Source organism: Trichomycterus rosablanca, chromosome 7 (assembly GCF_030014385.1).
Source record: "Trichomycterus rosablanca isolate fTriRos1 chromosome 7, fTriRos1.hap1, whole genome shotgun sequence".
Classification (NCBI taxonomy): Eukaryota; Metazoa; Chordata; class Actinopteri; order Siluriformes; family Trichomycteridae; genus Trichomycterus; species Trichomycterus rosablanca.
The window spans coordinates 975,001-1,001,426 of NC_085994.1; the positions used below are offsets into that span (position 1 = coordinate 975,001).

Sequence of the window (26,426 nt, forward strand, 5' to 3'; positions counted from 1 at the left end):
GTTGGTGCTAAATTTCCCTCACTGACTGGGCTGGGTCAGAGACTTTATACAGGTCAGGGGTGAGTTTACACTGAGACCCTGACCATGCCAAATGTATACCACTGGTTCCACCCCGCCCTGCGTGCTAAAAACTTGCCCCAGTGATGAGGAGACACAGTCGTGTGTCTGTGTGAGAGCTCATGTTATATATGTAACAATATAACATGTATAACATATATAACAAACATACATAACACATACAAATATAACATGTAATATATAACATTTATAATATATGTAACAATATATAACATATACTGTATATGTTATGTGTTAAACATTATATATAACATACACAACACATAACAGAAATATAACATGTAATATATAACATATACAGTACATACTGTATATACACAGTGGGGGAAATAAGTATTTGATCCCCTGCTGATTTTGTAAGTTTACCCCCTTACAAAGACTTGAACAGTCTATAATTTTTATGGAAGGTTTATTTTAACAGAGAGAGACAGAATATCAACAAAAAATCCAGAAAAAAAACATTAAATAAAAGTTATAAATTAATTTGTATTTAATTAAGGGAAATAAGTATTTGATCCCCTACCAACCAGCAAGAATTCTGACCCCCACAGACCGGTTATGTGCCCATGAGGAACACAAATTAGTCCTGTCCCTGTATAAAAGACTCCTGTCACAGAATCAGTTTCTTCCGTTCAAATCTCTCCACCACCATGGGCAAGACCAAAGAGCTATCAAAGATTGTAGACCTGCACAAGGCTGGAATGGGCTACAAGACCATCAGCAAGAAGCTTGGTGAGAAAGAGACCACTGTTGGTGCGATCATTCGAAAATGGAAGAAATACAAGATCACAGTCAATCACCCTCACTCTGGAGCTCCATGCAAGATCTCACCTGGTGGGGTAAGAATGATTCTGAGAAAGGTGAGGTCAGTCCAGAATTACACGGGAGGAGCTTGTCAATGATCTCAAGGGAGCTGGGAGCAGAGAAATGCTGGATATGACCCCAAGAACACCATCCCCACCGGGCATTTCTCTGCCTCCAAACACGGCGAGTGGAGTTGATGCCAAAGAGCTCAATTTTGGTCTCATCTGACCATATCACATTCTCCCAAGCTTTCTCTGAATCATTCAGGTGTTCATTGGCAAACTTCAGACGGGCCTGTACATGAGCCTTCTTGAGCAGAGGGACTTTGCGGGCACTGCAGGATCTCAATCCATTACGGCGAAGTGTGTTACTAATGGTTTTCTTGGTGACTCTGCTCCCAGCTCCCTTGAGATCATTGACAAGCTCCTCCCGTGTAATTCTGGACTGACCTCACCTTTCTCAGAATCATTCTTACCCCACCAGGTGAGATCTTGCATGGAGCTCCAGAGTGAGGGTGATTGACTGTGATCTTGTATTTCTTCCATTTTCGAATGATCGCACCAACAGTGGTCTCTTTCTCACCAAGCTTCTTGCTGATGGTCTTGTAGCCCATTCCAGCCTTGTGCAGGTCTACAATCTTGTCCCTGACGTCCTTTGATAGCTCTTTGGTCTTGCCCATGGTGGTGGAGAGATTTGAACGGAAGAAACTGATTCTGTGACAGGAGTCTTTTATACAGGGACAGGACTAATTTGTGTTCCTCATGGGCACATAACCGGTCTGTGGGGGTCAGAATTCTTGCTGGTTGGTAGGGGATCAAATACTTATTTCCCTTAATTAAATACAAATTAATTTATAACTTTTATTTAATGTTTTTTTTCTGGATTTTTTGTTGATATTCTGTCTCTCTCTGTTAAAATAAACCTTCCATAAAAATTATAGACTGTTCAAGTCTTTGTAAGGGGGTAAACTTACAAAATCAGCAGGGGATCAAATACTTATTTCCCCCACTATATATATATATAACAATATATAACAATGTTTAACATATAACACAACATATACAGTATAACATGCATAACACAGCATGTATACAAATATAACATGTAGTATATAATATATTTATAACATATATAACAATGCATACCATATATTCAAACGTAATATATATAATATTTAACATATTTATAATATATGTATCAATGAATACCATAATGTATAACATAGTTAGTTCATTACATATATAATGCATAACATAATTACAAATATAACATGTCACTTATTTAATATGACAGAATGTACAGTATGTTATAATTCATGTAACTATATATCTATATCACAAAATGTATAACATAATTATAACAGCTACATAACATATATATGTTGCATATTATATATACAAATAAAACATACGATGTATACCATGTAACATACATCAAATATAACATGTAACATATTCCCTGGATTTTCCCTCCGTTATCTCCCAGTTTAGTCTCATCCAATCCCCCGGCACATGTCCCGTCTGCGGCTGCTTCTTATAATGCGCCGGTGTTTGGTTCCCACACAGAGCTGTATCACGTACAGAGAGCCACGCTAAGCTCCGTGTGGCTCTGGGGCCCGATCCAGTCCCGGGGATCACATATTGCAGCGGGAAGAGCCCCCATTCGACTGTCTCTCTCTCTCAAAGATGACCAACAGTGCTTATACGCACGCCCGGTCAGGTCTGCGGATCCTCTGAGATTGTTCTGTCCGTGCACCCCAAAAACGAAATCTGTTCTGAGTGTGACTCTGTTACTCCTTTCATTTCATTGTGATTCGTCTCTCTTTCTCTGACAGGAGCTCTCTAAAGAGAACAGTGCTGTTCCTAAAGCTGCCAAACCCCACAAACTAGCCAAGGAGCATCGCGAGCGACCCCGCAAAGACTCCGAGAGCAAGAGCGTGTCCAAGGGAGACCCGGAACGAGAAAGCAACAGTAAAAGCACTCGCGACTCTTCGTCCTTCTCCTCCTCATCGTCATCCTCGAAAAAACCTGAGATCAAAGTAAAAGAGGAGAGCAAAGCTCCCCCTAAAGCTGCTTTTAAGGAGCCCAAGCTGACCGTTAAGGAGCCTAAGATGGAGGGGACGTCTCCTAAAGGTGGGGGTCCGGGAGGAGGCGGCGGTGGAGGCGGAGGAGGAACCGAGAGCAAATCGGCCAGCAAACGCCCCTCCAACGCCGACTCGCCCAAATCCAGCATCAAGAAGCCCAAAAAGGTGGGAGGAGGGGAGGGGCAGAAGAGTTCCGGGGGCGGGGCCAACCCCGGGACCTCGCCCCGCATCCCGTCCTCCACCTCCACCTCCTCCTCCCTGACTCCGGGGGCGGTATCCGGGGACAAGAAGAGCTCGAAAGACAGGGCGCGCTGGAGCAAAGTCAAACCCGAGACCCCCGAGGTGAAAGAGCAGAAGAAGCCGGCCGAGTCGGACGAGTCGAACTCTGACGACGAGCTTTCGTCCAAGTCTGAGGTCAGAGCGAGATCAGCGCTGCAGATGGTGAAGATGAGCGTTAGACGCGCGCCTCCTTCTCTAAATCATTCACATTTAATACTGACACGCATGAACCCTCGCCCCTCTCATTCTCAAATCTCATTCATTATTCCTTCTTTCATCTTTTATCTTTCTGCTTTTTTATTTTTGTTTTTGTTATTTATTTTCTGTATATTTTATTTCTTTGTTGCGCTTTCATTTTCTTTTTTCATTTTACCACTTATTTATTTTTCTCTTTACCTCTTTACCTATTCTGGTTGTTCTGGTCTACATTTTTTCCTTTATTTTCTTCTTCCACCAATTTTTTTTTTCTTTTATTATTTTTTATATTTATTTTGAATGTCTTTCCTCACACCTTCCCTTTATTCCATTTCTCCCTTCTTTTTTTCTTTTTTTGTTTGTTGCTGTTTTATTTCTCACACCAGTTGTTCTTTTGCACATTTAACTTGTCTTGTGTATATACGTATATATATATATATATATATATACAGGGGTTGGACAAAATAACTGAAACACCTGTCATTTTAGTGTGGGAGGTTTCATGGCTAAATTGGACCAGTCTGGTGGCCAATCTTCATTAATTGCACATTGCACCAGTAAGAGCAGAGTGTGAAGGTTCAATTAGCAGGGTAAGAGCACAGTTTTGCTCAAAATATTGCAATGCACACAACATTATGGGTGACATACCAGAGTTCAAAAGAGGACAAATTGTTGGTGCACGTCTTGCTGGCGCATCTGTGACCAAGACAGCAAGTCTTTGTGATGTATTAAGAGCCACGGTATCCAGGGTAATGTCAGCATACCACCAAGAAGGACAAACCACATCCAACAGGATTAACTGTGGACGCAAGAGGAAGCTGTCTGAAAGGGATGTTCGGGTGCTAACCCGGATCGTATCCAAAAAACATAAAACCACGGCTGCCCAAATCACGGCAGGATTAAATGTGCACCTCGACTCTCCTGTTTCCACCAGAACTGTCCGTCGGGAGCTCCACAGGGTCGATATACACGGCCGGGCTGCTATAGCCAAACCTTTGGTCACTCGTGCCGATGCCAAACGTCGGTTTCAATGGTGCAAGGAGCGCAAATCTTGGGCTGTGGACAATGTGAAACATGTATTGTTCTCTGATGAGTCCACCTTTACTGTTTTCCCCACATCCGGGAGAGTTACTGTGTGGAGAAGCCCCAAAGAAGCGTACCACCCAGACTGTTGCATGCCCAGAGTGAAGCATGGGGGTGGATCAGTGATGGTTTGGGCTGCCATATCATGGCATTCCCTCGGCCCGATACTTGTGCTAGATGGGCGCGTCACTGCCAAGGACTACCGAACCATTCTGGAGGACCATGTGCATCCAATGGCGGTGCCGTGTATCAGGATGACAATGCACCAATACACACAGCAAGACTGGTGAAAGATTGGTTTGATGAACATGAAAGTGAAGTTGAACATCTCCCATGGCCTGCACAGTCACCAGATCTAAATATTATTGAGCCACTTTGGGGGGTTTTGGAGAAGCGAGTCAGGAAACGTTTTCCTCCACCAGCATCACGTAGTGACCTGGCCACTATCCTGCAAGAAGAATGGCTTAAAATCCCTCTGACCACTGTGCAGGACTTGTATATGTCATTTCCAAGAAGAATTGACGCTGTATTGGCCGTAAAAGGAGGCCCTACACCATACTAATACATTATTGTGGTCTAAAACCAGGTGTTTCAGTTTCATTGTCCAACCCCTATATATGTATATATGTGTATTTTATCGTAATTTTCTTTTTTATTCTACCATTTCACTATTTTTCTGTTTATATTTTGGCTCTTTTATTCTCTTCCACAAACATTTTTCTGTTTGTTTTTTTTATATTATTACTATTTTTTTATTTATATTGGACATCTTTCCTTTTTCCTTTATTCTGTTTTTTCTTTAATTTATTTTTTGTTTGTTTTTTTATTTTTCTCACTAATTCTTCTGCGCATTTGGCTTTTTTATTTCCTGTATATTTTATTTCTTTGATTATAATTTTCTTCTTTTATTCTTCTTTATTTTTTCTTCACATTCTGTTTGTTTTTTCACCATTTTTATTTTTCCTTTATTCTGTTCATTCTCCAACTTTTTGTTAGACTTTTTCATTTCCTATCGATCTTATTTCTTTGATTTTTTTTTTTTTTTATTTTTTTTTTTTCATCCATTCTCAATTTCTCTATTTTTTTTATTTATATTCTGTTCTTCCACCAATTTTTTCCCTTTTTTATTATCTTTATTTTTACTTTTTACACTAATTGTTTTACTTCTTCTGCACATTTGATATTTTTATATCCTTATTTTTTATTCTTCTCCTTTTCTATTATTCATTTTCTTACTTTATTCTTTCATTTCTCTCTTTATATTCAGTTTTTTTCTGTTATTCTTTTCTTTCTCTAACAGTTTTTCTTTCTTTTATTTTTATATATAATAAAAAAAAAAAAATTTCTTCCTTTTTTCTTCTTTTTTAATGGACTTTTTATTTTCTGTTTTTTATTTCTTTGATCCTAATTTTCTTCCTTCATTCTCAATTTCTTTATTTTTCTCTGTATATTTTGGTTGTTCCTTTATTTTTTTCTTCCACAAACTTTTTTTAATTATTTTTTTTATATTTATTCTGGACATCTTTCCTTTTTACTTATTTATGTCCTGTATTTTTTATTTCCATGATTCCTTGATTAGAATTTTCTTCTTTTATCCTTATTCTGTGTTGTTTCTCTCTTTTTATTCCCCACTCCTTTTCCCATGTATCCACCCTGTATGTCTTTTTCCCCACCTGCTTTCTGTGCATCCTCCTCACGTCCTCTTTTTGTTCTCTCTGTGTATTTTGGTTACAGCCCTCGGCTCCCTCCAGCCCCTCGAATTCCAGCTCCAGTTCGGACTCCAGTTCAGATTCAGACTTCGAGCCCCAGCAGAAACAAGGCCAAGGTACGTGGACATCAGTGCTGGCTCAGGAGAAGCACAGACTAGCACATGCTACATCAAACACATCTAAACCAGTCACCACATCTAAACCAGTCACCCCTATGTGTGTGGTGTAGGGCCGCTGCGCTCCATGGTGGAGGACATGCAGTCCGAGGAGTCCGACGAGGACGACAGCAGCTCGGACGACGAGACGCCGGTCAAGAACAACCCGCCCAACCGGGACTCCAGGTTTCTGTCTCTTCTTTATCCTTCTTTATCCATTTTATGGGTTTCTCCCTCTCTCCTTTTTATTATTTATTTATTTTTGTTTGTTTTTGTTTGTTTTTTGGTCGGTTGGTATAAATAATTTGGGGGGAGGGTTGAGGGGCGTCAGTGACTTATCAAACTTACATTTGCAGTATTTAGTGGGCACTTTCATCCAAAACGAACTACAATTGTGACCGAATACAATTTTGACCTTGCTCAGGGGTCCAACAGTGGCAACTTGGCAGTGGTGGGGCTTAAACTAGCAAGCTTCTGATTACCTTAACCTCATTTTTCAGGCTGAGCTTGGACAGCGAGAGTGACAGCAGCGACGGGCCCCAGCGACCCAGTCGGGACCCTCCTCCCCCGCCCCAGAAACACGTCACCTCCAATAACAAGGTGAGCAAGAACCACTGTCCAATCAGTACACAGGAAAAGTCACCATAATGAAATGACTTTACATTGATTTGATTTATGGATGGTCTTTACCATACCGACAGACCTGACAAAGTAAGTGAATCTCAATTCTTTTACACAGGATTTGGATACCTGATTATCAGCCAGTTATTGCTATGCATTAACATGTACTAACCCCCCCAGCCATCTCTCTTTTGTTACGATAACAGTCTTTACTCTTCTGGGAATGAACACGCAGCGATGTTCTGATGTCAGTCATAAGAAAGAACTGCCGGACTGGCGAGCTGACCAGTGTTTTTATGCCCAGTTCTTATTCACTACATGGTGATTTTGTTGTTGTGGTCACGTCAGTGGTGCAGCCGAAGGTTAAACCTGTTCAATTACTGCTTGTGCGTCACTTGCAGCACACTTTATTATCAAAGGATATGTCAGGTTGTTTATGAGCCAAGACATGCGGACAGTTGGTATTTATTTAAGCATGTTCTCCCATTTTTTCTCCCGAATTTAGCGTAGTCAATCTGTCTTCAATATTGCTGCTGTCTGAGGTGGATCAGATAGCAAGAACCTCAAGAGACCTCAAGCCCTTCATTAAAAATAAAAGACAGACTGAACAGAACATGAGGTGTACGTGCCCAAAAGTACCACAAGGAGGAGCTGTCTGGCTGTATAGCTGGAACATACTGATGTTAATAAATGTGTCCCTGATGTACTTGTTTTCTGACCCCCTGCTGGTGGTATGGGTCAGTAGGAGAGGCCAAACAAGCATGTAGTCGTACATCTTTTGTATAAAATTTCTACCGCTGTAAATAAAATTCACTTGCATGGATGTGCTGTTGCGGTGGAGCCGTTTTTTTGTTGTTGTTCTGTCATCATTCAGCACTAAACACACATTAAATAATTCCAGTTTATTTACAGTACGAGCTCTGTTTTTCAGGTGGTGGGGAGGAAAAGTCCAGACCCGTGTATCAGACAGGAGAAGTCGATGAAGAAGGGCTACGACAAGGTAGGAAGGGTAAATCAAACATTTTTTATTCAGCACCTTACACTCAGTTTAACATTCTGGCACCGGTGCCGCCCACTTTCAATCAAGACCGTACACTGTTGGTGCTTTTTCGTTCAACGTGGAACCAGTTCCGTTCCAGTTTCTGAACCTAATATTGAACTGCTTGGTGCATTTTCATATGATTGAAACAAACAAACAAACATCTGTAACAGCAGCACAACAGATAATCTATGTGATACGTGCAGCACCCTCTGTTGAAAACCCAGTCCTGGTTCCAGTAAAAACGGGTCCAAACGCGGGCCGCTTCTCTGATTAGCACCGATGTACTAAGAACGGAACTTATTAATGGACCTTCCCTAAAAGTTTGCAACAGGTTAAATGCATGTGGTTTGATTGTTTACACCTGTTTGCAGTAAGTGCAGCTGAACCTCTGAGCTTTATACAAAGGAGGTGTGTCTACATACTTTTGGTTCGATATTAAGCAGCAATATTGACACAAAGATGGTGGCACTGGTGCTTTGATTTTATTAATTAATTATATCATTAATAATTAGAAATCAGTCTTAGTAGAAATAGACGTACTGACTGTGTTCTCGTGTGTGTGTGTGTGTGTGTGTGTGTGTGTGTTCTCTGTGCTGTAGGCGTACACAGAGGAGCTGGTGGATCTACATCGCAGACTGATGGCACTGAGAGAGCGGAACGTCCTTCAACAGGTGTGTGTTTAAACTGTGTGTGTGTGTGTGTGTGTGTGTGTGTGTGTGTGTGTGTGTGTGTGTGTGTAAGAGAAGAACAGTGACATTGACGTTAAACGTTAGTGTAGTTTACACCTCAGTTAAACCTACACAGCATGGTTTAGTCTCCACCCTCCACTAGTCCAGTGGTGTCTTTCTATGTGTGTGTGTGTGTGTCTGTCTGTGTCTGTGTGTTTCTGTATCGATGTGTGTGTCTTTGTCCTTGTGTTTTTCTGAGTGTTTGTCTGTGTGTGTGCATTTTTGTATGGCTGTCTGTGTCTCACTTGCTGAGGTTCAAACCCGGATCTGAGTGGTTGTGGGTCAGCATAACAGACGGGTGCACCACCCAAATGCCGGGCTTATGAATGTGTTTAGATTAAATGTTGTGTGTGTCTGTCGGTGTGACCTAACGTCTGTGTGTGTCTGTCTGTCTGTGTCTCTTTCTGTGTCTCTGTCTGTCTGTGTCTCTGTCTCTCTGTGTGTGTGTCAGTGTGTGTGTCTCTGTGTCTCTGACTGTCTCTGTCTTTGTCTGTGTCTCTGTGTCTTTGTGTCCCTGTGTCTGTCTGTGTCTCTGTCTGTGTCTCTGTCTGTGTCTCTGTCTGTGTCTCTGTCTGTCTGTCTGTGTGTCTCTGTGTCTCTGTCTGTGTCTCTGTCTGTGTCTCTGTCTGTCTGTGTGTCTCTGTCTGTGTCTCTGTGTCTCTGTGTCCCTGTGTCTGTCTGTGTCTCTGTCTGTGTCTCTGTCTGTCTGTGTGTCTCTGTCCGTGTCTCTGTCTGTGTCTCTGTCTGTCTGTGTGTCTCTGTCTGTGACTCTGTCTGTGTCTCTGTCTGTGTCTCTGTCTGTGTCTCTGTCTGTGTCTCTGTCTGTGTCTCTGTCTGTGTCTCTGTCTGTCTGTGTGTGTCTTTGTGTGTGTGTTTGTCGCTTAGTTGTGTGTTTCTGTGTCTGTCTGTGTGTCTGCGTGTGTGTTTCTGTTGCTTAGTCGTGTGTTTGTGTGTATGTGTTTATTTGTGTGTGTGTGTGTGTGTGTGTGTGGGACTTGTGCATGTTTACACAATAATTAACGGGAAGCTCTGCTCCATCGTTTGTGTGTGTGTGTTCTCCTGTATGTGTGTGTTTTCATGTGTGTGTTTGTGCGTGCGTGCATGTGTGTGACCCGGTGATTAACGTGCCTCTCTGCTCTGTGGCTCAGTCGTGTGTGTGTGGGACTTGGGTATGTTTAAGCGCTGATTAAACGTGCATCTTTGCTCTGTCGTGTATTTATGTGTGTGTGTGTGTGTGTGGGACTCGGGCGTGTTTAAACACTGATTAACGTGCCTCTCTGCTCCGTGGCCCAGATCGTGAACCTGATCGAGGAGACGGGCCACTTTAACGTCACCAACACCACCTTCGACTTCGACCTGTTCTCCCTGGACGAGTCCACCGTGCGCAAACTGCAGAGCTACCTGGAGGCCACGGCCACGTGACAGGAGAGGGGCGGCTCAGGGGGCCGAGCTCGCCCTCATTCTTCCATTCGGGCTTGAGGGTCGGCTGGAGGGAAAAGCGACTGACGGCGGGACGGAGACTGAGGACGTGTGGGATTAAATCACACGCCGGCGTCGGTGTGGACGCACAGACTGAAGGGAGCGTGGAATTGTGGGAGAGGAGCACGGTGTCGTTTACACACCGCTAAGGCCTCCTGTGTGTGTGTGTGTGTGTGTGTGTGTGTGTGTGCCACCTCACGTCTTTCCTCGCTTCTCAGCCTTCAGTCGTCTTTGAAGTAGCCGCGCCCGGACCGGGGCGCCCCGCCCTCCTCCCTTAGCATTTTTTTATATTTTATTTTTGTACAGAAGTATTTTTGACAGACGGAGGCGTGAAGGCGTGAGGGGTCGAACCATCCGTCAAGGGCTCGCGCTTAGTGCCTTTAGCGACCAGCCGACTGCGCCGCGTCACCCTCAGCGATGCCGTCGTCCCTGCTAACACCCAGTCAACTAGCGTCTTTGCGTCTTCGTTCCCGTCGTGTTTCGCCAGCGAGTATTAACGAGTAATGGTTAATGGTTAATGAGCGCGTTTGCCAAGTCGAGCCTTTTAAATCCTGCAGATGTTGTACAGATGTAGTGCAGCGTGTGCTGGGGATCATCTTTTATTATTTTATTGTTTTATTTTTATTATATTTGATTAAACCTCAGATTTAAAGTAAAAACAGTTAGCGGGTGTGATGTTTACCGCTACAGTACAGACGTCCACAGAGGCCACGTGTTCTTTTCTCTCCTGTTAATACGAAGCATCATGCCAATCACGTCGAATCCCAGTTCGATTGCTCAGCAGCGTAGCTTTGAACTGATTAAGATGATCCATTATGATCTGTTATGCTATCAGCCAGACGGGCGTCTGCACAGACATGATTGGTTGTGGCTGACGGTGGGTAGGGATGTTCGAAGCCCTGCGAGCCTGCCATTGCATTCGAAGCCTGATCGCTCGGTGTTAATAAATAAATATATAAATAATAGATTTTCCTTGATGGTCCTGACCTAGGTTTTATAGTACATTGTTGTCATGACGACTGGTGCAATAAATGAATGTTAAATCTTTTATTTTTATTATTATAAACACTTTTTTTTCATTTAGATGTTAAAATTTTATCCCTTTAGCAAATCGTTTATCCAGATAGTAAAAATGAGTAAACTGCAGTATTCAGCATAAGCAAAATAATTAAGTATAAATATATAATAATAATTCATCCGAATGTGCCAAATCAGTTGTGTAGATCAGAATCGAATCTCAGCTGTGCTACCGGTCGGCTGGGCGCCCACTAGCGGGCACAATCGGCAGTGCAGACGGTGCAGCAGACAAAATCGTGGGAAAAGTCGGGACTAAAAGGCGCCTGTACAGAAGTGGAGGACCGTGGAGATCGGGGCGTGACTCTCCCTGTGTGAGACCGACCTCACGCACCGATCCACCAGGGGGATAAGAAGGGGTCACATTGGAGGGAGGGTGTGTCAGGAGAATATACCCTACCCATACACAATCGGGGTCTCCAGCAAAAGGAGAGGAACTAGCTACGACTAAACTAAAAGAAAGTGGCGAAAATTATATATATATATATTGCTCAGTGTTCTACATGAATAAAACTCTCACAATCATTTGCTCCCAGATGTTCTGTGGTTATATTTTCTGTACATCAGTACCGTCAGCGTGATGATTTGATGAGAATTGAACCGCTGGCTGTAATACTGTTCCGGTCCTGTAGCTGCTTTGGTGGTGCGATAAAGCCGAGCTAAAAAACGCATTTCTTGTTTTAATTGGAATCGTTTGAAGCCATCAGAATGTGATGATGATGATGCGTCATAAACCATTAAGCTTATTTTATTCTGGAATAAACCACCCAACAATGAAGCCAGTTAGCTAACTCTAACCTTACAACCGGTGCGGGCCCAAAACGTTATTTTGCGGTCTTTCAGTTCGGCTGTGAGTTTTCCTTCCTGTCGTCTCCCAGATCTGATCCTGTGTGGACAGGACAGCCTGAGCTGCAGTTCGAAAGGATGCGGTGGCTTCATGTGGGTCAGAGGAAGAACGTTATTAATACTTACTTAATATTATTAATAATTACTATGGAAGCACTTCTGTAAGTCGCTCTGGATAAGAGTATCTGCTAAATGCAGAAAATGTAAATGTAAAATACTTCATTAGCTTTTGATTAAGTAGAATTTTTGCTCGATTAGTATCAGACCTCGATCAGTTTCCTCGGCTGCTCCCGTTGGGGGTCGCCGGCGGATCGTGATCCACATTATTGATTTGGCACGGTTTTTACGCCGGAACCCAGGACCTTCTTGCTGTGAGGCGATAGTGCTACCCACCGAGCCACCCGATCAGTATCAGACCTGATTTGACTACATTTCCAGTAAAACATGGGACACACAACTGGATCACGTCGCTCTTTACCTGAGATGTCGTGATAATGAAATTGGTTGAGAATCTGACGTGTGGCCTCGTTAGACGTTCTGTACTGTCTTCACGCTCACGTTTCCTTCCTGGAGTTGCCAGACAAATTAATTTTTAGGTTTTTTTATGCCATTTGAGTCTCTGTCGTTCCCGTCGGCTGGACTTTAGCATCCTAACAGACCTGAGACCCTGTGGCCCTTCCTGTGTGTGTGTGTGTGAGTGAATGTGGACTCTCGTTAAGGGGGCGTCTGATGCAGAAGTGGTGAGATTACGGATAACGAACAGAGGCCTCTGTGAGCCCACCAGACTTTCATACGAATAATTTTAGGTTCTATTTTTTATTTCTGTACCTCTGCACTTTTGGCTGTGGTGACTCGAGTACTTAATGATCTGAACTGTATTTTTTAATAAGATTTATACGATATTTACATGCAATATGCTATTACGTTTGTTCGTTTTTTTATCATGATAATAATTATTGCTTTTATTTCACGTCAGCATGTGTGTGTGTGTGAGTGCAGATTAGCTCGCTAGGCCGTTCGTCCTGTGTGTCGATTTTTGTCGCTACGAGCCTCGAACAGGAAGAAGCTCGGGACCTTCCGGTCGTGACTGCGCGTCTCTGATCGAGCTGTACCGAGTACCGAACACTAATCCTCCCTCGCCGCGCTCGGCCCGCTGGAACTCGCCTCGCCGTGGGATCGGACCCGGTCACTTTGGAGAGCTGCACCTTTGTTTATATGGTTATGCGCTGCGGTGTTGTGTGTGTGTACGATTGCCGCGGACGATCGTTTAATTTTGTTGTACGGGATCGGAGTTCAGGAGAGAAACAAACATCGAACACGAAATGATTTTTGTCTTCAGTTATTTCCATGAAATAAAGCAACATATTTATATAAGTATAATGTTTCTGTTTGTTTTTATTTTAATTTTATTTATGTATTTTCACCCTAATTCCCCTAACACACCTGCCAACTGCTCCTTTTTAACTTCACGCAGAGATCCGCATCACGTACAGTCGGGCACTGCTCTCAGTTATTCACTGTCTCTGTGCAGCACCTTAACCAGCCAGCAGAGGGCAGAATTGCAGCAGTTATGAGGAATCCATCCAGAAGACGTTAGCCAATCGTGTCTGTGTGTTGGTGCCCGGCTGGCTGGTAGCAGAGCTGTGATTCAAACTCGTGAGCTGCACCACCCGAGTGCTGCATTGATTACATTTTTTTAAAAAGGGATAAACAGATTATTTTTATTTATTTATTTATTTATATAGAATAGAATCGGCTGTTTTTAAGTTCTCATGCACTCGTGATTTTAACCAGCAGCTCTGATCCTGGATGCCTCCGTATTCACTACTTTATTTACTTGTAGCGCCAAGTAAAACTTTACAAACTCACGTCAACAAGAGTGAAAATCAGCCGCAGTTAAAACGGTGCAGCGGTTTAATGCGCTAGCTCACCATCACAAACAGTTCCAGCTCTTTAGTTTGTGTCTCGGTTGTGCTACCAGCCTGGCCACGCCTGTGGGAACAGGTTACAACAGCGACTCCTGCTGTCCAATCGAGGTGTTGTTCCAGAAATCACATATTGCAGCGGGAAGAGACCCTGCCCCGCCTTCCCTCCCTCAAACACGCCCAACTGTCAGCGGCTCTGCTAAGAGTTTTATTCAGAAAACAATCATTTGTAAATATAAAAGTAAGTATTTTTGATGTATTTTTCCTCCCAGTTTAGTCATATTCAATTCCCTGATTGTATTTCACCTCCACTCCTGATAGAGGAGGGTCGTGACTAACACGTGTGCAGTACCGACCGCTTCTTTTCACCTGCACTGGACCGGTTCATACATCGTTCTCCATGATCCCTCAACTCTGTGCAGCACCATCAATCAGCCAGCAGAGGGCGTAACTGCAGCAGTTACAAGGAATCGAGATCAAGCTCCCTAGGAGAAAGTATTTTAACTGTCATCCCCCCTTTCAAATGTCTAAGTCAACCAAAAGTTGGGAGTCCGAATATTTGACTAAATGTCCTAAATGGGACAAAATGACCCCACCGCCCTTATATTTTTATAAACTGACTTTTGAGAGAACAGGTTTTCCATTATTTCCTCAGTTTAGGAAAACATGACGCTGGTCTTCTTTGGAATAGTTGTGGAATTGTTAGTAATCAGCAGCTCTGTTATGTTTTTATTTCTTTTATCATAAAATAGTCTATGGTCATGTGTTTGTATATTTTTTTTACTCCTTCTGGCCCTCAACAAGAAAAGTTTGGACACCCCTGATTTAAGACATTTGAGGTTCTGAAAGTGCTGGAATTGTTTTTCCATTTGCGAAAGATCTTGAGTTGCTTAAGAAACTCGAGCCTCCTAAAAATCCTTCTTCCTAAAATTGTTTTACTTTAAGGAGCAGTTTTAGGGTTTGAGATACTTCATTAAGAACTTAAGGCTTTATCTTCTAAGTTCAACTCAGCACTAGGAATCTTTATGAATATGGACACTGAACTCAACGATAACACAACAGGAAATGTTTTTTTAATCTCTCTGGTCATATCCAGTATAACAGATCATGACTTATTTTTCCTGTTTCTGCAATAATCAGTGTTGCATAAATCTTATTAAGTGACGAACACTAACTGGGAAATCGTCCAGCACTGATGGTCTTTTTCTTGAAATAACATCAAATCATGAATTCACGCTTTTGCTTTTACTTTGACCAGAGATGAACACAAAAAGGAAATAACTATCTTGAGTACACTGGATCTGTAATATACAGGTCCTTCTCAAAAAATTAGCATATTGTGATAAAGTTCATTATTTTCCATAATGTAATGATAAAAATTAAACTTTCATATATTTTAGATTCATTGCACACCAACTGAAATATTTCAGGTCTTTTATTGTTTTAATACTGATGATTTTGGCATACAGCTCATGAAAACCCAAAATTCCTATCTCAAAAAATTAGCATATCATGAAAAGGTTCTCTAAACGAGCTATTAACCTAATCATCTGAATCAACGAATTAACTCTAAACACCTGCAAAAGATTCCTGAGGCTTTTAAAAACTCCCAGCCTGGTTCATTACTCAAAACTGCAATCATGGGTAAGACTGCCGACCTGACTGCTGTCCAGAAGGCCATCATTGACACCCTCAAGCAAGAGGGTAAGACACAGAAAGAAATTTCTGAACAAATAGGCTGTTCCCAGAGTGCTGTATCAAGGCACCTCAGTGGGAAGTCTGTGGGAAGGAAAAAGTGTGGCAGAAAACGCTGCACAACGAGAAGAGGTGACCGGACCCTGAGGAAGATTGTGGAGAAGGGCCGATTCCAGACCTTGGAGGACCTGCGGAAGCAGTGGACTGAGTCTGGAGTAGAAACATCCAGAGCCACCGTGCACAGGCGTGTGCAGGAAATGGGCTACAGGTGCCGCATTCCCCAGGTCAAGCCACTTTTGAACCAGAAACAGCAGCACTGGACTGTTGCTCAGTGGTCCAAAGTACTGTTTTCGGATGAAAGCAAATTTTGCATGTCATTCGGAAATCAAGGTGCCAGAGTCTGGAGGAAGACTGGGGAGAAGGAAATGCCAAAATGCCTGAAGTCCAGTGTCAAGTACCCACAGTCAGTGATGGTCTGGGGTGCCATGTCAGCTGCTGGTGTTGGTCCACTGTGTTTTATCAAGGGCAGGGTCAATGCAGCTAGCTATCAGGAGATTTTGGAGCACTTCATGCTTCCATCTGCTGAAAAGCTTTATGGAGATGAAGATTTCATTTTTCAGCACGACCTGGCACCTGCTCACAGTGCCAAAACCACTGGTGAATGGTTTACTGACCATGGTATTACTGTGCTCAATTGGCCTGCCAACTCTCCTGACCTGAACCCCATAGAGAATCTGTGGGATATTGTGAAGAGAAAGTTGAGAGACACAAGACCCAACACTCTGGATGAGCTTAAGGCCGCTATCGAAGCATCCTGGGCCTCCATAACACCTCAGCAGTGCCACAGGCTGATTGCCTCCATGCCACGCCGCATTGAAGCAGTCATTTTTGCAAAAGGATTCCCGACCAAGTATTGAGTGCATAACTGAACATAATTATTTGAAGGTTGACTTTTTTTGTATTAAAAACACTTTTCTTTTATTGGTCGGATGAAATATGCAAATTTTTTGAGATAGTAATTTTGGGTTTTCATGAGCTGTATGCCAAAATCATCAGTATTAAAACAATAAAAGACCTGAAATATTTCAGTTGGTGTGCAATGAATCTAAAATATATGAAAGTTTAATTTTTATCATTACATTATGGAAAATAATGAACTTTATCACAATATGCTAATTTTTTGAGAAGGACCTGTATGTGCTTTGGGACGATCTTTAAAATAGAAAGACCCACTCTGGGGTCTTGGTGAGCCCATTAAGCAGAACCAGTGATGTGTGCTACTCTTTCTGAACTGTCACATGCCAAACACGCCATACTGTTTATTATTCATCGCTTTAATGTGGACGCAACGTCTCACTCGTATAGTGAGAACTGAAAAGGAGTTCCCCAAACTGTTGTGTCAACATTGGAAGAATATTTAGCAGGAGCGTCCATATATTTCCGGTCACGAGATCCATAACGTACATGCTTTGGAACATTTTTTGGAACAAGGGCAGTGGTTAAAAGTACCAGTGCAGTAACTGGAAAGTCACTGGTTCAAGCCCCACATCTGCCAGGTTGTCAATGTTTGGCCCTTGAGCAAGACCCTTAATTTTCAATTGCTTGCAATGTGTATGGTCTCAACTGTAAGTCGCTTTGGATGAAGTGCTGGAAATTAAATGAAGGCATGAATGAATTTTGAATGGGCTCACTCAGACCCCCACAGTGCGATGTGTTTGTTCTACTCTAGTAGTGAACACCTCCTCCAGCACTGATTCCGTTTCTCAAACCAAGAACCTGAATCCTGAATCCAACATTTCAGTGCTTATATAATGCAAAGCATCAAAGCATCAACCTGCAAATAATGAAAACGATCCAGCCTGTGATTTCATTCAGTGTTTTTATTCCTGTACAAGTCTCCACAATACATCATCATCATCATCTTCCCTCAAATATATAAATTAACATGTGTGCGTATAGAAAACTCAGTAAATGTAATTCATGTCATTCTATTCAGCACTTCATTCCTTCCTTCTAATTACGATAGTTCATATTTAAATGGCACTCTGGCATCTCATGGGCTGCACATGCGAACATGGATCCACACACACAGAAGCTTCAGAGGAACAGAAACGAGCTGCAAAACAAAAAACCCCTATTTACATCATTTCACAGATTCACAGCCATATTAAACACACTTTAGATACAGGAACCAGGCAAAACAAACAGATCAAAGCAAAACAAAAGACGTATGGCTTGATGTGGAGCGGCTCGATGGTTCAGACCCGACAGACTTCTGGTTTTAGGCCGAGTCCATGAATCCACGCGAGTGATATTAGCAAGAAATAGTGCAAAGCTCATTCGACAGTCCTTGATGTTTCTCATCGTGGGTTTAAGTCCCACATTCAGGACACTTCAAATCCAAATTCAGTTTCTGTACTCGCTCATCGGCGCTCAACACGCTCCCAACGCTGCAGGTATGAAACACCTGATCTGGGACCTGCTCCGTCATGTTAATATTAATTCATATGAATGATTATTATTATAATAGACATTTCTACTGGATTAGACTCAATCCGACAGGTTTAAATCAGACTCAGTGAAGCTGTTGAGCAACTTTAACTCATCTGTACGCTCTGATAGGGTTTCTATCGTGGCGTTTTGCATAAATGGTTTGGCAGGAGCAGATTTGGTTACTGAAAACACACCGGTACTGTATCAGATGATTCTGGAATCTGATAGCACAGACGAAAAGAAAAGATGGATCGTATGTTCCATGTTCTACGCAAATACACCGTGTGTATCTCTTTCGCTGTCATCTATTCATTCATCAGCCATCTATGGATCCAGGTCTGGGTATATACACTAATATATATATATATATATATATATATATATATATATACACATACATGACAGATCTGTTAATCAGTACGACAGGTAGACGGCTGGATGAACAGAAATATAAGTGATACGTATATGCAGGTCCACTTATTTGTCTCTATAGATCACACATGCATTCTATATGCTCAGCATCATCTTCATATATGGATCTATAAGGACTACTTCTAGTTTTTATGATTCCAACTTTGCCCTTCCCTTAACTGTTCCAGCATGACTGCATCCCTATAAAACTTCCAGTGTCCTGCACAGAGCCCTGACCTCAGCCCCACTCAAATGCCGTCATCTTACGACTGAACGGGCACAAATTCCCACACACACACACACTACAAAGTCTAGTGAGAAGCTTCTCAGAAGAGCGGCTCTTATTCCAGCTCTTACGCTCTATTTTAACAGCGTCCGACAAGCTCACGGTCAGGCGTCCAAATACTCTTGGCCACATCGTACACATTTGGACAACCGACCGTGAACTCGGTGCACATCCCATTCCACAAAGAACTGGCGTTAACACAGAGTCGAAAGGTGCCTGTGGGGATTTGTGGCCATTTGTGAGGTCAGGTGATGCCGGACGAGCTCGAAATTGACGTCCCAATGCATCCCAAAATAATTGAAAGGGTCGAGGACCCGAGTTCCACTTCACTGATCTGATATGGTGCACAAATTACAATCATGCTGGATCTATAGAGAGAGAAAGAGAGTTCCCAGCAGGAGTGTCCATATACGTTTTACTTTTGTCTTTCCCATATACATACACACAGGTACAGACTTCATTCACCGTATATTCTGGGACGTTTAGGAGCGAGTGGAGCCTGATGGCAGGAGTACAGAGACTGAATCCTACATCTAATAGAACAAGAGGCGCTTCCGTCACAGCTGTCCACAACTGCGTCCGTTTCCTTTCTTACTTTGGCATGAACAGACCCCATAAATAAGCGAGAGATTTAAATTAAATGTAAACATCAGCGAACGCAGCGAACGGATCCTTCCTGTTGTACTCGCCGTGTACTTCATCTGACCTGCTAACTTCATCTCCACGACGCGTAAATAAATAATCATCATCAACGACGAGCATCATGAACCATAAAGCTGTTTAACAAGGGTAGATCATAAAGGCAACTCATTTAAAAAACTGTAAACAACATAAACATGAGAACCACGACACCGATGACCTGAAGAAGGAACGAGCTGAAAGCTTTAGGAAGTCCAAACGCTACACACTGAGCGCAGAGACAGGGGAAGCAAACGCGTCGGGTGTTTGAAAACCGTAAGAACTGCTGGTGTGTGTGTGTGTGTGTGTGTGTATGCACGTCCGAGTCTCTGCACTTTTCAGACTCCCGGAGCTCATTTGGAAGGCGGCGGGTTGTCGGGGGTGCTGGGAGTCGCCACCTCTTTGTAGAAGTTGTCGATTTGCTCTTTGTACATCTTCTGCACTACCGGCCTCTTCAGCTTCATGGTGGGACCTGGGAGAGGAAATATTTCCATTAGTACGTACAGGGAGCATAGCAGCGTGTTTCTCTATACATAAAAAACTAGGAATCCAGTTCTGGCTGGTAAAAAGAACACTTGGATAAGATGTGTGCTGGTCTGCAGCCCCTCCCAGCTAACGTGCGCCGTGCATGCAGCATCTTGCTCTGTCTATACAAGATATAACATAAAGCCTCCACAAGGGGGTATTTGCGTACAAATATACGCAATAAGGAACTGTATATGTCTAAATATATAGTCTATCCTCTCCATACAATCATCTAGAACAGCAGCCACTCTTCTGAGCAGCTTCTCACAAGACTTTTGTGCCCATTTAGTCCAGCAATGACTGAAGCACTGACTGATCAGTCGATGTTCCGGTTCATCCCAGAGCTGTTGAGCTGTGTCTTCATGTCTTTATAGAGTTTGCTTATGCTGGAACAGGGCAGGGCCTTCCCTAAACTGTTGCTACCAAGTCAGAAGCATCTCATTTCTTTATAGAATTGATTTATTACACCTGTTAGAAACTGTTGTGTCTGAAACATGAGTTAAAAAATTAAAAGGGCGTCCCAATACTTTTGTCCACAGTGTATTACGGTGGGGCCAAAAAGTATTTAGTCAGCCACTGATTGTGCAGGTTCTCCTACTTAGAAAGATGAGAGAGGTCTGTAATTTTCATCATAGCTACACTTCAACTATGAGAGACAAAATGAGAAAAAAAATCCAGGAAATCACATTGTAGGATTTTTAAAGAATTTATTTGTAAATTATGGTGGAAAATAAGTATTTGGTCAATAACAAAAGTTCAACTCAATACTTTGTAACATAACCTTTGTTGGCAATGACAGAGGTGAAACGTTTCCTGTAAGTCTTCACCAGGTTTGCACACACTGTAGCTGCTATTTTGGCCCATTCCTCCATGCAGATCTCCTCTAGAGCAGTGATGTTTTGGGGCTGTCGCTGGGCAACACGGACTCCACAAATTTTCTATGGGGTTGAGGTCTGGAGACTGGCTAGGTCACTCCAGGACCTTGAAATGCTTTTTACGGAGCCAATCCTTCGTTGCCCGAGCGGTGTGTTTGGGATCATCGTCATGCTGGAAGACCCAGCCACGTTCCATCTTCAATGCTCTCACTGATGGAAGGAGGTTTTGGCTTAAAATCTCACGATACATGGCCCCGTTCATTCTTCCCTTAACACGGATCAGTCGTCCTGTCCCCTTTGCAGAAAAACAGCCCCAAAGCATGATGTTTCCACCCCCATGCTTCACAGTAGGTATGGTGTTCTTGGGTTCTTCTTCTTCCTCCAAACACGACGAGTTGAGTTTTTACCAAAAAGTTCCATTTTGGTTTCATCTGACCACATGATATTCTCCCAGTCCTCTTCTGGATCATCCATATGCTCTCTGGCAAACTTCAGACGGGCCTGGACATGTACTGGCTTAAGCAGGGGGACACGCCTGGCACTGCAGGATTTGAGTCCCTCTCGGCGTAGTGTGTTACTGATGGTAGCCTTTGTTACTTTGGTCCCGGCTCTCTGCAGGTCATTCATCAGGTCCCTCCGTGTAGTTCTGGGATTTCTGCTCACCGTTCTCATGATCATTTTGACCCCACGGGATGAGATCTTGACCCCAAGGGAGATTATCAATGGTCTTGTATGTCTTCCATTTTCTTACAATTGCTCCCACAGTTGATTTATTCACACCAACCTGCTTGCCTATTGTAGATTCACTCTTCCCAGCCTGGTGCAGGTCTACAATTTTCTTCCTGGTGTCCTTCGACAGCTCTTTGGTCTTGGCCATGGTTGAGTTTGGAGTCTGACTGTTTGAGGCTGTGGACAGGTGTCTTTTATACAGATAACGAGGTCAAACAGGTGCCATTAATACAGGTAACGAGTGGAGGACAGAAGAGCTTCTTAAAGAAGAAGTTACAGGTCTGTGAGAGCCAGAAATCTTCCTTGTTTGTGGGTGACCAAATACTTATTTTCCACCATAATTTACAAATAAATTCTTTAAAAATCCTACAATGTGATTTCCTGGATTTTTTTTTCTCATTTAGTCTCTCATAGTTGAAGTGTAGCTATGATGAAAATTACAGACCTCTCTCATCTTTCTAAGTAGGAGAACCTGCACAATCAGTGGCTGACTAAATACTTTTTGGCCCCACTGTATATTGAGATGCATCATTAGGGGCACGTTTACTCAAATAAATTTTTTTGCACATTTTAGTGGGAGTGCGCTTTTAATTTGGACCTTAAATTTGGCCCTCGGGTATTTACTGGCATGACGAGGGCAGCAGTAGGTGCGAGTGTAGTACTGGAGAGTAAAACACACACTGACCGAGCTCTCCACCAGCGATGGAGAAGTCCTGCTCCAGCACGGTGAACTTCTGGACGCGCTGAGCGTTGGACATGGAGCTCTCGTTCACCCGGTTGATCCCGTCCTGGATGGCGGAGTGGACGAGGCGGTCGCGCCCGCCGCAGATCTCAGACACCCGCGTGGAGGTGCTGCCCAGTTTCCTACACCATTCCACGGCCTCTTCGGTCAGCTCGTCCTCCGGGACTCCGGTCTCGTTGTTCACCTGAGACTGAAGGAGACAGAGAACGAGATCGTCATGCTTCGTTAACGTCACTTCGTCTGTAATAACAATCCTGCCGATAAAGCTAAAGTTTAACCATGAGAGAGGACATATAAACAACATTTCTCTCCAAAACAAACTTTATTAACCTTTTAGGTGTCTAAAGCTGAAGGTAATGCCAATGTTGCTAACAAGTAATGGAAACCAGTTAAGCATCAGCAATACAAGTAGATTTTGCCATTATAATTCTGCAACTGGGAAATGAGACCATCCAGAACGTATCTGAACGCACCCAGTGGAAATAAAGGAACTGCAATTGCACGGCATTACCAGCAGGTGGCGTCAGAGCTGTAGTGTGAGCACCATTGAAGATTTCATATCATTATAAGATATAACTAGTGATGGACCGATACACATTTAAAAAAACTAAACTGTGGGTTCATGATGCCGCACAAGCGCCAAACTGGAATATGGATCGGAAAGTGGATCAGCACCTGTCCGGTTCACACTTCACAATGATTTTCGCCTCAATACGGGGTGAGGGGGAACCTGGGGGAGGAGTAAAAACGTGAAACAGGGGCATAATATAGTTTCTATCAGAATACATCAGCACACACACAAGCTTTACAGTATTTGTGACCTTATTCCTCCAGGCCACCCGAGGTGGACGGGGGGTTCCTGCCGGGTCTGGTTCCTCTCGAGGTTCCTTCCTGTAATTTTAAGTCTTTTCTTGCCACTGTCGCCCTTGACTTGCTCAATAGGGGTTTTTTTGGGTCCTGGATTCTGTAAAAATGCTTTGAGCCGATGTCTATTGTAAAAAGCGCTACACAAATAAATTTGACTTGACATGAAGTCCACACCAAATCATAATACCCATACTGCATTGCAAAAAAATATTTATTTACCTCCAACGCACTACAGAACAGACGCCCCCTGCTGGTCGCGTAACTCAATCCACTCAGGTTCGTTCATTTTTCCTCGTTGCTTTTACGCTGCACATCAGCGCACACACTACTTTGATCGCTCGCTTATCGTTGACGTGCAATTTTGGACGTGGTGTCATTAAACCCCTCGTCACTTCTCGTGTGTGTGTTCGTGATAAAACGTAGTTTGGGAGACCGGACAGAGTCCAGACGGTGTAGCGTGAAACCCCCTATCGCCGATCAGTCGTGTAGTGTGAACTGTGCAAAGGTCCGACAGCCACGAAAGTCGTAGCAGTGTGAACTTAAGATAAACAGATTAGGGTTGGACGGTATTACGGTATACCGCGGTATTTTAAAAAATGTGAAGCGCCAAATTTCTGCTTCAGGTTTACCTTGAAAACTGAGACTTTAAGACATTCGCGCATCCACAGTAAGGGAGGAGTGGGAGCGGTAGGCGGTTGGAGCTCGCTGATTGGTCGTAGTGATGGGAATTATGGCTCATTGAAGGGAGCCCGATCTTTTGGCTCGGTTCCTTTTAAAGAGCCGTTCAGAAAAATGACTCTTCGTTCCTCGGGAAGCGCTACTGGGTAACTATAAGACCCCGATATTAATATCAATGATGAACGATCATGAACATTTTGCTACCTTGCCTTAAATGTAGGTCTAATTCAAACAACACTTACATGAGAAAAAAAGATTTATTTTAAAAGAAGAGAAAAACTACAGGGAGAGACAGACTGTGGTTGCATCGCATTAAGTTTCAGAACAATCCTCTTTTGTACAGAGATGAACCTGAGTTTATTTCTGCTTTAAAACATACGCACCATGAAATAATCAGATTTAACATCATTAAACAAGTTTATTTATTAGTTATTTGTGCTCGTTTTCTGTATGTTCTCTCTGTAGCTGGGTTACGTCTCTCTCTCTCTCTCTCTCTCTCTCTCTCTCTCTCTCTCTCTCTCTGTGTGTGTGTCTCGCTCGCTCGCCGCGATATTAAAAGTGTTTTCGGATTTAAATTTCGACAATAAACAGCTCTTATTATGACTGACTGATTTGATTCCTACTACTGATGCCGAGCTGAACGGGTGGATTACAGCCGATAAGAACTGCGCAGAAATAAAAAAATATATATAAAGAGACGCAGTTACACTTGTGCGTGAAATATTTATTATAGATCAGACAGGATAAGCAATGTTTGACGTCCTGATTGTTTAATTTTTTTAAATAAAACATTTGAATACTGTGATTACACTGTAAAGTTTGTCCAACACCCCCAACGCGGTAATACCGTATACCGCGGTATATTCTGAAGACGGTATGACGATATGAAAATCGGCAATACCGCCCAACCCTAAAACAGATGATCAGATAATGACTAGAATGGCTACAGTTAATAAACATGTGATAATGAAGCACAGTGAGGATAGAATGACATGATTATTGCTCCTTAATTATTTTATGGTGTACAATCGAACGAGTTCACAGGGAAATTTGGCCGTCTTTGTTCCTGAGCACAGGTCAAGTTAAAACAACTCTTGACCCGTGTTTATCTGGACACATACACACTGCGAGAATGAGTCTGCCTGTGTGCCAGTAAATACACTTCTGACCTCACTGGTGTCAGACACGGTGGTGTGTGGTATATATTGTATAGGTCTGTGCGTACCTTCAGGGTGATCAGCATGGACAGGAACTTCAGCTTGTCTCCGATCAGCATGGCATTACTGATGATGGGCACAGCCTCCTTGACCGCATCCTCGATGGGCACCGGTGGGATGTTCTCCCCTCCCGCGGTGATGATCAGCTCTGGAATGCAACACACGCATGCAGACGTTGAGAAGCGACTTGGCTTCATCTTTGCTACAGATGTGACTCCAGCTTGACGTTAGGCTGCTCATGCACATATTTATTTAGGCAATAGGAGTTCATTTAGAGCGGCCAATCCACCTTCTGTACGCTTTTTATTCTTTTAGACAGCGATTTAGAGCAGCCAATCACTTCAGCAAATGAGCTGGACCCAGGACCCCAAGTCCCTGGTGCTGTGTGGCACCCACATCTACCTGCTAGACTTGTATAGCATTTTATCTTGGCCAGGGTTGCGGTGGGTCACTAGGCACAATGCAGTGATGCATCGACAGTACGCCAATCGACTGTGGGGCCTCGGCCATCCCCCCCAACCTCAGACACAGCCAATGTCTGTATGTAGAAGCTCGAGCGCCCGATAGTACCACTGGGGGATTCGAACCTCGGATCCCAGCAGGTGTGGGCTCATATTGCCAAGCACCCATAAAGCTTTTCCCCCCCCATATTTAACTTAGTCTGAGGTATTAAAGATGCCAAAATTGTCCACATATCAAACGCCAAACTACCTTTGATGCGTCCTGTGATGTACAGAAAGTCCTTCTTGTCGTGTTTGCCCAGATCTCCCGAGTGCAGCCAGCCATCCTCATCCAGAGCCTCCTGGGTCTTCTCAGGCATGTTCAGGTAGCCCATGAAGACGTGGCGACCCCAGAAGCAGATCTCGCCGTTCCCGTCGGCGTCAGGGTTGAAGATCTTGGTCTTGCAGCCGCCGATCACCTTCCCGCAGCTGGTGAGGAAAACACGACGTCTTAGAGTCAGTACCAGCAACCACAGGACTTCGACTAAGCCCTCGCACTATAAGGCCAAAAGTATTTGGACAGCAGACAATAAGTTAAAACAAACTGTATTAAAATAGTGACCTCTATGTGACCTTTTCGGCTAGAACAACAAAAGGCTTCTCGCAAGACTTTGGTCTGTGGGAATTTG

General features: G+C 43.3%; 2 protein-coding genes across 9 annotated transcripts in view; one reads left to right on the forward strand and one right to left on the reverse strand.

Annotated features, from left to right (window-relative positions):
* Window positions 1-11,228, forward strand: part of mllt1a (MLLT1 super elongation complex subunit a) — a 22,995-nt gene extending 11,767 nt beyond the window's left edge. For 2 of the 5 annotated variants that reach the window (XM_062998229.1, XM_062998225.1), the window contains exons 6-12: window positions 2,717-3,406; window positions 6,257-6,347; window positions 6,461-6,572; window positions 6,887-6,986; window positions 7,939-8,016; window positions 8,649-8,720; window positions 10,071-11,228. In XM_062998229.1, the coding sequence (XP_062854299.1) occupies window positions 2,717-3,406; window positions 6,257-6,347; window positions 6,461-6,572; window positions 6,887-6,986; window positions 7,939-8,016; window positions 8,649-8,720; window positions 10,071-10,199 (1,272 nt within the window). In that variant the 3' untranslated portion in view covers window positions 10,200-11,228. The remainder of the gene's footprint in view (window positions 1-2,716; window positions 3,407-6,256; window positions 6,348-6,460; window positions 6,573-6,886; window positions 6,987-7,938; window positions 8,017-8,648; window positions 8,721-10,070) is intronic. The other 3 variants (XM_062998226.1, XM_062998227.1, XM_062998228.1) reach the window with 3 other exon arrangements.
* A 6,433-nt stretch (window positions 11,229-17,661) lies between these two features.
* acsbg2 (acyl-CoA synthetase bubblegum family member 2) overlaps window positions 17,662-26,426 on the reverse strand; it is a 45,580-nt gene continuing 36,815 nt past the window's right edge. For 3 of the 4 annotated variants that reach the window (XM_062998807.1, XM_062998806.1, XM_062998805.1), the window contains exons 12-15: window positions 26,009-26,226; window positions 25,306-25,445; window positions 22,479-22,725; window positions 17,662-20,136 (exon numbers count right to left, since the gene is read on the reverse strand). In XM_062998807.1, coding sequence (XP_062854877.1) covers window positions 20,018-20,136; window positions 22,479-22,725; window positions 25,306-25,445; window positions 26,009-26,226 — 724 coding nt within the window. In that variant the 3' untranslated portion in view covers window positions 17,662-20,017. Of the gene's footprint in view, window positions 20,137-22,478; window positions 22,726-24,449; window positions 24,746-25,305; window positions 25,446-26,008; window positions 26,227-26,426 lie in introns of those variants that run through there. The other variant, XM_062998808.1, reaches the window with a different exon arrangement.